This window comes from Amphiura filiformis, chromosome 2 (genome assembly GCF_039555335.1).
Source record: "Amphiura filiformis chromosome 2, Afil_fr2py, whole genome shotgun sequence".
Taxonomy (NCBI): domain Eukaryota; kingdom Metazoa; phylum Echinodermata; class Ophiuroidea; order Amphilepidida; family Amphiuridae; genus Amphiura; species Amphiura filiformis.
This window is the reverse complement of record NC_092629.1, coordinates 52,816,638-52,826,836: the sequence shown is the minus strand read 5'-3', so window position 1 is coordinate 52,826,836 and position 10,199 is coordinate 52,816,638. Positions and strand designations below refer to the sequence as shown.

The following is a 10,199-nucleotide window of genomic DNA, read 5'->3' as shown; positions in this document are numbered from 1 at the left end:
TAACATAGCCATATTTGGCTGACTCGGACTTCCACCTGCCATGCCTTTTAAACATTCTATCATTAATCCCGGCATTGGCCACCTCTGAGGCGCCGCCTGAACGTAGGCTATGGACACAATACACTGACGCATCCCCAACAATAGGTTTTAGAGCATCTAATATGCTTTCTCTAACACGAGTGTATGACATAGGTCGGTTAGTATCTCTTAACTTGAACCCCAATTTGGTGGCCGAAAGATTTCTGAAAATAAAGCGATCTGCATCAGCAACTTTGAATTGGGCTAACTCTAAATACTTTTCAAGAATAGCAACAGGGCATGTTTTTGAACCTAGCCTTGCAATTACCACATGGTTACCATCTCTATAAACATCGGATTTACTCTTCGGAATGAATAATGAAAGATGTGATTGTTTAAAATCAAGATGACCATACTTAATATCTGACAGTTCGTCAAAACGTAGAAAACCAGCGTATGCAATTAAGCACATACATACTGTTCTGATATTAAACAGGTTTTTACGGAAAGATCAGCACAATATAACTCGTACATATTAATCAATATTCCCGGTGAAATAGGCTCTTTTTTTACTTTTGGAGACGATAGCTTGCGTTTTAAGCCTTCGACTGAGCTTTTAACTAACGGAGTGCTACACGGATCAGCTAAACCAGCCAATTTATGAGCCCAGGCAATACTGCTGACTGCTGTAAGGATGGGTGCTGGAGATTTGGCTGAGTGGCTCAGGCTTATCAGATAAAGCGACAGATGAAACGGATCAGCCGGGATTTTAACTAATCTAAATTTACCTGCCCATGTACACCATTTATTAAAAGCCCCACTGTATTGGGCATTGGTAGATGTAGCTTTAGAGTTCAAGAGTACAGAGGGTAACTCTGCTTCCAGTTTTATAAGTTCTTCATGCTGGTTCTCAACAGGGCTATTTGTCCATATTCCGCTCCCAAATATTACCTGAAAGTAAACAAAAACAATAATCAGAAACTATACCATCTGAATAAACTCTAATATATACTACACATACCTGTTATTTTAAACCTGGTTGACTCCCAACTCTTGGGCTTACCTCTTTTGAGGACAAAAAATGTTAAAGACTTAACCAATAGTGATTGGATAAGAACCGCTGTCTGACAGCATCCTTTTGCCAAATATCATCAGTGACAAAACCATTATCCAAACTGTTTGGAAAATTTTGCTGTCTGACAGCAATACCGATTGCCAAAATACCATGACAGGATCATGCTAAGATATAATTGCTGTCCGACAGCATCTAGCCAGTGAAATAACTTAAGCCGTCTGAAAACGCAACTTTGTATCAATATACACTATACACCCAATCGGTGATAATACCTGATATCTGATATCTTCTAGGATCTGAAATCACATCTTAGTGCTATAATTACACTTCTGGCTATCTGTTCTACAAATTTACTGTTATCACCTCTGCCCGTTTCAAACATTCCGGGAAAATATCGGATTTCTTTAATTTCCAGGATTCCTGGGATTGGGGTAAACCCATCCGGAAATAATAAAGGCCAAAATGGTGCCGAAAACCACTGAGGGCAAATCAAGGTCCCTGAACACCCCGTTTTCATCATATGAAGGATTACCCTGGGGATCAAACTTATTGGTGGAACTAGCCAATTATGCTCTGACGACCAATCAAAAGTAAATGCATCTATTCCATAACAGCCTGGATTCCAAAACCTGGAATTAAATTTTGGTAGTTTTGCATTATAGAAGGAAGCAAAACGGTCTATAGAATGAGGACCCCATATATGATCAAAATGATTGAACACCGAACCTGCTATTGCCCAATCGTCAGAATCTACAATACGACTTATGAAATCAGCTCTGTCGTTTTCTGCTCTAGGTATCCACTCTACTTCCAAGGAAATGTTGTGTCTGACACAAGTCCCACATATATCTAACGCTATATTGTGCAAATCAGGCTTCATACTACCTTGTTTAGCTATTTTAGCTACTGCTTGATTGTCAGTAAACCACTTAATCCTATGATTGGACAGCTTACCAACTAAAGATTGCATCACTAAGTCAACTGCCCTTAATTCTCTCCATGTAGAGCTTGTTTTCATTTCTTCAGTGGTCCATAGACCGTGTGCTATATCATCTCCTAAACCAATCACATACCCACCATAACCTGTGCTACTTGCATCCGAATACGCTATTCTAGTAGCGGATGGCTTAAACTCAACTGATTATTGTTGAGAATACGGATGTTTTCAATCCAGAATTTTAACTCTTCGACAGCTTGAGTGGATAACTGAACAAAAGAATGCCAATTTACCTTTGTTTCAATGCAAACATGCATTGCTTTAGTCATTAAACTAGACATATTTCCCACCGCTAACCCCGTGGAAACTATCTTACCTGTAATACTTGCTAAAAGTCTTACACTTACTCTTCCAGAGGAGGCCTTCTTGAGAGAATCCAGCATACCTAAACAAGATTGATAAATGTCTTGCACTCTCTTCTCAAGTACTTTAAAACTGCCGGATTGTGTATCTATACTGTAACCTAACCATTCCATGTATTGGGTAGGCAACCAGATTGATTTTTGAACATTTGGTACAAAACCAGAAGCAATAAGATCAGCCTTAATCTCTTCGCTTAACGAATTGGCTTCCACAAAACTCTCTGCAAAGCCTAATCCATCATCCAAAAACACGACTATGTTTTACCTTCACTCCTCCATTTCTTAACGAGGGGTCGAACCGTTTTCGTGAATAGAAAAGCTGCAGAACTGAGACCAAATGGTAATGAGGTAAACCTGAACATAGTACTCTTACCATCAACTGTCCATTTGAAACCAAGGAAAGTCTGGTGGCTCGGATGTATATCCACATGATGATATCCTGATTTAAGGTCAAACTTAAACATATACCCACCTTTCTTCAGGAACAACAAAGCTGTCCTCATATCTTCGAATTTTACTGATTTCTTATGAATAAATTGGTTCACTAATCTTAGATCGAGAATTAACCTCTTCTTACCATTCGACTGGACAGAAACTGTTAAAGGGTTAATAACATGTGGCGCTATATGGCAAACCTCAACTGTGCCTAATTTGACTAAATCAGAAATAGCCCTAGTTACAAAATCAGCATTATCCAAAGCCGATTTGTTATTTCTTGAAAATTGATTTGGCGGCAAATCGTAAAATGGAATAACATAGCCATATTTTACGATATCCAGAATGAAATCAGGAGCACCAATCTTGTGCCAAAATTCTTGGTGAGATTTTAACCTACCAGAAACTTTAAAATCGCATGTACCATCAGATTCTTCATATTCTGCTATATCATTTACCACATTAGGATGGTCTATATTCATGATTTCTACAAGATCATACTTAACTTTGTTATTTACTTTAGCGGCTGTTTCCAGTCTGGGTGGAACTCTGGTAGCTCTGATCTCTGTATTGACTGCTACTGCGTGCTGGACAGGATTCTTTCCAGTGCCCGAACTTGCCACAGAAAAAACATGCTCCTTTTGCTTGCTTAAAACCGGGGCCATACCGGGGTTGCCAAGAAAAAAGCGGATTAGGATTAGCCCTAGGAGTAAAACCAGAAGTAGACTGTACGTCTCTCTTGAAGCGTTTTGGGGGCTTTCTGGCTTGCTGTTTCTGTTTGATTTTCCTCCCTGCTCTTGCTTCTGCACGCATGATCCTCTTCTCATCGTCTTCATCTTCAGCCAACTCATTGGTCTCGTATTCAGCGACGGTTGTCCAACCATGCTCGCTCTGTTCAGCTAATTTGATCAGCTTCTGTCTATCTCGTAGTAAACCCAAGGCTTTCCTTAATGATTGGTCTGCTTCAATCGGTTTCTCAATAGATTCTTCTATTAATTCCAGAATGGATTGATTGAATTCAAATTGTCTTTTGTTGCCTTCCCTCTTCCACTTGACTTCCTTCTTCGCCGAAACTTCGCTCACTTTCTTCTGTAACACCTCTATATTTCTCTCGTTTTCTTCCTGAAACTGCCTCTTGGTATCCTCTAATGAAACTGCGAACCTGGTCGCTACCTCATCCTGAGAAGACTTAATAGACTGTAAAAGTGCTTGAAAATCTCCTTTCGTTGCTGCCTCGGTAGACATGTCGGCGGAAAAATTGTGTGTTGTAGGCTCCAGCTACCGACGTGAAGTGATCTAACCCCGGAACAACCCTTCACAATCTCATTCCCGATGACGTAATCGTGAAGAAGTTTAATTTATTCTAATTCAACGAGGGCAGTATCAACCGAATAAATTTCCAATTTTTGTCATGAATTGAGATAAAAGAGTAAGAAAAACTGCGTTTTTTAAAAATGGTGCGAGTTCATAAATCAGGAATTTGCATATGATTAGAAACATGGCTTATTATCCTCATATTAAAAAATCAAGATTTTTGGTTGGTTAAGACAAAAACCTGCCGGGATGAAAAGGGTATTTTACAAGACGGAAAAATACCAGTAAACAGTAGGCCATGCGACAACAGCATTGAGAAGGTTCATGCGAGCAGTGTTAAACTGCGAGCGAGAATTTCACTGAACGCATATGAATGGCGCGCTTGGGCGCAACAAAGTCACGCGCGTGTACTCGTTCATGGTGTCAAGTCACGCGGTATTGTTATGAAGTTGTTTACTTAATTTTCGTCGATGGGCCTAATCTGGTATAACCAATTCAAACTATTATAACAATTTAGAATTTTAAGTTCAAAATTTGGGACAAAGACTAATCGATAGATAAAGGTTGAAATTACTTGTCTGGCTAAAAATTAGAATGATTAAAGCGTTAAGACAGAAAATATCCGGGTTAGAAGTCCTTAGCAACGAAAATAAATTTGAAGGTAAAGCAAACGCAAAAATCACGAATTCTAACGACAAAAGTAGACAAAATGGAAATCAAGTAGAGAATTGTGAAGATATTTTCTAATAAAACTTATTTGTTAATTCCCCAAGATGATTGGCTACACATAATACGATACATTTCAAATCGAAATTTTCCGCGGGAAAAGTGAAAAAGCATACCCAAGAGTGCGACGGTCATTTTTGCCAAGGTCGCGTCCGTTAATAATTTGACCTTTAACGGAAAACGCGCATGATGGCCCTCCGACTGGTATTAACGTTACACATCTCTCATTTGGTTACCTATAAAGTGTAACTTCGTAATGTAATGTAACACAATTTAACTCAATTTTGGTAAAGGTTGGGCAAGAGGTTTATATATTACTAGATTTCGCGGTTCTCGGGTCGGGCGCTTCTCGTGATAGGCCTATTTCTAATTACCCAAACCCGTTACCCATATACCTACCCTGAATTTTTAAACTACTATGAAATGCGTCTCTCAATGATCAAGACCCAACTTGACACAACTTAATCAACTCTGTTTGTTTTATAGGTGTGATGCTTACTTCGGTAGTTCGGTAGGCCTACCCATAATCTGGAAACCCATCATTCGCCTCTACCATGTTCTGCTGAAATAGGCCTATGTGCACGTGTTCGGCATTGAAATATGTGTTGAAAATAAGGCCTATAATTATTGGTCCGATGAGATGCACCTGTTAGTCACACTTTTCCGATGCGCGCACTGTACTCCGCGCACACTCCCGTTGATACTCCGCGATAGCGCACCGCGAGCACGACAATGTGCACCGCGTGAACGCGAAACTCGCGGACGCGAACGCGATAGCGCGCGGACGGACGGACGGACGGACACGCCGTTATTAGTATTAAGATATAAATAAAACTATGTATATATTTTTATTTTGTTTCTTAGGCATACTGTCCATTTAAACAGGCACAGTAGGCCTACGAAAAAAATATATAAAAGGGGTGATATCAAACGGCCTTTTTATTTGTCTTAATATTAACTAGTATTATATAACTTATTTATTATAAAGTAGTTTCTTATTTTACTGATTATTAATATAATGAAATTATTTCAATAGTATTTTAAGGTAAAATTCTGTAATTTGAAATATATATCACATGAAGATGAAGTCAATTTTTTAATGTCTATCTTCACATCTGACTTCGTGTGCAACTGACTTTATAACTTAATGATAAAACGAGAAGTAGATCGAACCAAGTTGTCCCAGCAAACACAAAAAACCGTTAAAACGTTTTAAACATTTGGGTTTTGATTTAAGTAAATTAAATGTCGGGTTATATAAAGGTTATGAAAACGTTTTAATACGTTTTGTATGAAAACACACTACAATAATATTTCTAAAGTGTTTTCAAAGTGTTATTGTAAAAAAATATGTTTTGCAAATAGTTTTTTTGCCAAATATTTTGTCAACACTGAAATAACATGTTAGAATGTTTGCAGTATAACATTTTGAGTGTTTTGAAAACGTTTTATACCCTTTATAACCCTTTAAATAACCCGACATTTAAACGTTTGCAACCTTTTCTAACCTTTGCGAATGATGTCGAAAATGTTTTGTGTTTGCTGGGTACATGCCTAAAATGAGATGATATTTGAGTACTATTAATATCATTCTAAACATGATAAATAACGGGATCCGCTAATATTTAAGTTAATAATTAAAGGCCTATTCAGTGATAGCCTGCAAAAAACTAACATTGTTTATAAATTGCATAGGAGTGAAGGATAAGTCATTAAAGTTGTCATAGGTAGGCCTACAAGTATTTTTGCTGTATGCAAAACAACGACAGTATTGACAAAGTTCAAATTCAATTCAATTTGAAATAATAGATTCATGTAAAATATCTAATTTTGTTTGTTGGCTTAACCACTTTTGGTTTTCGATTTTTGAAGAACTTCATATTGAGTGAAACATAACTTAATGATTCAAGAGGGTTAATAAAACCGAAGAAAATTACCCCACTGTCATGTTGCAGGTGTTTGCGATATCATCTGCATACGCGGACAATTTAGCGCGTATGAGCTGCGACAAGTTTTTGCGAGTGACGCGCTATGATATCGCACTGGTATTTTGAACCAAAAAATATGCCATTTCTGCTCAAATTGTGAAAAAAGTAACTCGGTTACCCCCATTTTTTATTAGCTTTAATGAAACATCCTATCAGTGCGCATATTATATTAAAAAATCAGCAAAATTGTTGGGGTAGATTTTTGTTATAATCGAAAATATGTCTAAATTTTTCATTTTTCCATAGACGCCTGTACTAATTTTTCCCAAAAACAGCCTTTTTAAAATGTTTTTTCTCAAAAACGAGCTCAGTGACCCCTCTTTTTTTATTTTAGATATTCGAAGTATATCGATGAAAGTTAATTGGTACGAAGTTTAAGCAAAATTGTTGGACGGGATCTTGTATGGACTATACCCCTTAAAAAGTACAAACAACATGAAGAGGTAGGCCTACTGTAATTAAAAAAGAAAACAAAATGAGGACAAACATGTAGGCCTACGAGTATGTGGGTTAGCCTATAGTTAGTCACAGTAAGAAAATGAAAACGGGAATAAAATTGGTTAAAGAAGGAAAGAATAATAAAATCTAATAAAATTAGATGATTTAAATAAAAAAAAGCTATTAAACTGAGGACAGAACTAAATAAATAACATGAAAACGGGAAATCACAAGCTAAGCAGCAAATAAAAATGAAGTCAACAGGGAAATGTAAGAAAGGACAGATTTAGAAAATAATGGGAACGGGATTGAGTAAATAAAAAACATGGTAACGGAAATTTGCAAGCTTAGCAGCAAAATGTTTTTAAAATTGGCCCATGTAGAAGAAACTAAAAAGAAAGAAAAGAAGCTAAAATGGAAACTTAGGCTTAACGAGGGTCAGACTCAGATAAGTGAAATTTACCTTTTCAATGATTCTACCTGTTCAGTAATTCCTCCCGTTTTAGTGAACGCTCCCATTTACTCACCTAGCTAGTCAGGGAGTGAAGACAGTTTAGGTAGAATTAATTCCTCAATCGACGATTTTTGTATCAATGGATTCAGAGTATATTGTAGTAGGCCTATTGTATAACAAAAATCGGCTAAAATCTACTTTGGGCAAATTTTTTTATAACCCCTTGAAAGTTGCACTTATTCTAACTTTGGGCAAGTTTAATTCCGAAGACGTAAATCAAAATACAATTGCGAAGCGTGGTCGCACGCGGCTATCGCGACGGCATTACGCGCTGACACATGAGCGACAAATTTTGCGTATAGTGCGCATACACCGTTTACCGCGCTGACTCACATTTTATTTATTATCCTTCCGCTGACACACGGTTTGCAGCATAGTAAAGTTGATTGCAAATACCACTCACCTGTTTACGTTTGTTTTACCAACGAAATGCGTTTGTTAGTTGGAATCTTCAGCATATTATTATTTCAAAGGTATGTATACAACAGTATGTATTATTAGTCTAAATGATTATAGGCGCTGCGCTGCCTGCTTTATGGAATTATATATTAATCATTGATAATTTTAGATGCGTAGCCTATAGACGGTTAAAAATTGATAAGCTTTTACAGTCCCACAATTGTAATAAATAAGGCCAAGTAGGCCTATTGCTCGTCCGAGTTTTTTAAACAACAAAGAGGAAAGGTTGCTTTTTTTATTTCTTATTTTGATCGCAAAATCGGTGCAAATGCAAATAAACTTATTATACGCTGTTTCAGCGTATATGTCTGTAAAAAGGAAGAGGGTTTAGTTATTTTGTTGTTCTGAGAAGTAGGCCCCCGGGGGTAGGCCACAAAACCTTCCAAAAGTGTTCATTGCAAGACCTAAAGAAACATCACAACTGAATTTCAAAATAATAAGCTTAGACTAAAATTGAAAAAATCTCAAAAAAGGAATCGGGCTGAGACGAGAAACACTACAATAGGCCTACCGATATATTTATTTAGGCCTGTGTATATTTAACCTACAAATTAAACAGTAAACCTGCATTGGGTCTATTTCAAACCATGTAGCAAGAACACGTACAAAATATGACAGCTATATAGTATGTTTTAGATGTACCGTATTTATTTATTTCTTACAGTGGATTTTGTGAAAACAAATAGGCAAGGTTTACATAGGCCTATTAAAAAATAATATTTAAATATTGAAGTTACAGCTATAGGCGCTAGGCCTGTACTGTACTGTTGTAACAAATCAACAACCGACTTTATAATATTATATTATAATATATAATTTTGAGATTTACAAACTTAGAAAAACGATTAGGATACTTTTCATTGAGCATATAATTATTCTGTAGTGCCCCTTTACTAAGTACATATAATGCATAGTGGCGTTATAAGAAAATAATTTTAATAGGGTGTTCAAGGAGTATTTCGTGATCCATTTTTCAGTAGATATTAAATCTTATTCCCCAAATTTCTGTTGATTCTGATTTTGCGTTTGCGAGTTATGCATGCATGTGTATTACACTGCTCCATACACAATGTATTGTTCTGGTGTATTAATTCAAATTTCACGATATTTTTGCGAAACGAATAAATCTGCAAGAGATTTATTCCACATAAACATTATGTAGCCAGAGGTTTCAAGTTGTATAAAAATGTCAACTTTTTTTGAGAATTAAGTGGGGGCCAGGGATGATGCTGCGGATCACGAAATGCCCTTTTAAAATTAATGATAACGTATTATGTTTCTGTCACGTAGGTTACATTTTAACTTCAAATTGCCCGACAAGTATGAGTCACTTTTTTATTTTAATTCTGCACTTTATGGTAACGTATGTTACATTTCTTAACCGTATAATCTGAACCTTTGAATTTCCTAAGATTTCTTTCTCAAATACATGTGCATTGGACCTGAAAACTTTACAATAACTAAGGCCAAGTAAAAAATAAAACATGTTTCACGTCCGGGTTTTCGAAAAAAAAGGAGGAGGAGGGGGCTTTTTAGTTTCTATTTTTTATCGCTAAATTGGTGTAAATACCCATACTTTAGAGCTGTTTTAGCGTACACATACAATAATGTCTGGAAAAAGGAGGAGGCCCTTTTTTATTTGTTGTTCTGAGAGTTACACCCCCTTCAATGATCACAAAACCTTCCTAAAATGTTTCTTGTATCTTAACAAGGTTATAGAAAGCATTCCAACTTCCTAGACATATTTTGTGAAATGTTATAACTGAATTTCAAAAAATAAAAATATATTTGTGGAAACTTCAAAAAAGGAAGCGGGAGGGGACGTGAAACATGTTTATTTTTTTATTTTGCCTAATTGCATGATAAATCGCAT

General features: G+C 36.5%; 1 protein-coding gene across 1 annotated transcript; it reads right to left on the bottom strand.

Moving 5' to 3' along the window:
• Positions 1-1,336: 1,336 nt before the first annotated feature.
• LOC140146367 (uncharacterized) lies at positions 1,337-4,285 on the bottom strand. The gene is given in 4 exon segments (XM_072168189.1): positions 1,337-2,226; positions 2,229-2,715; positions 2,718-3,651; positions 3,653-4,285. Coding segments are annotated over 4 exon segments (2,745 nt in total). The 5' UTR covers positions 4,133-4,285; the 3' UTR covers positions 1,337-1,382.
• Between the last annotated feature and the right edge of the window lie 5,914 nt (positions 4,286-10,199).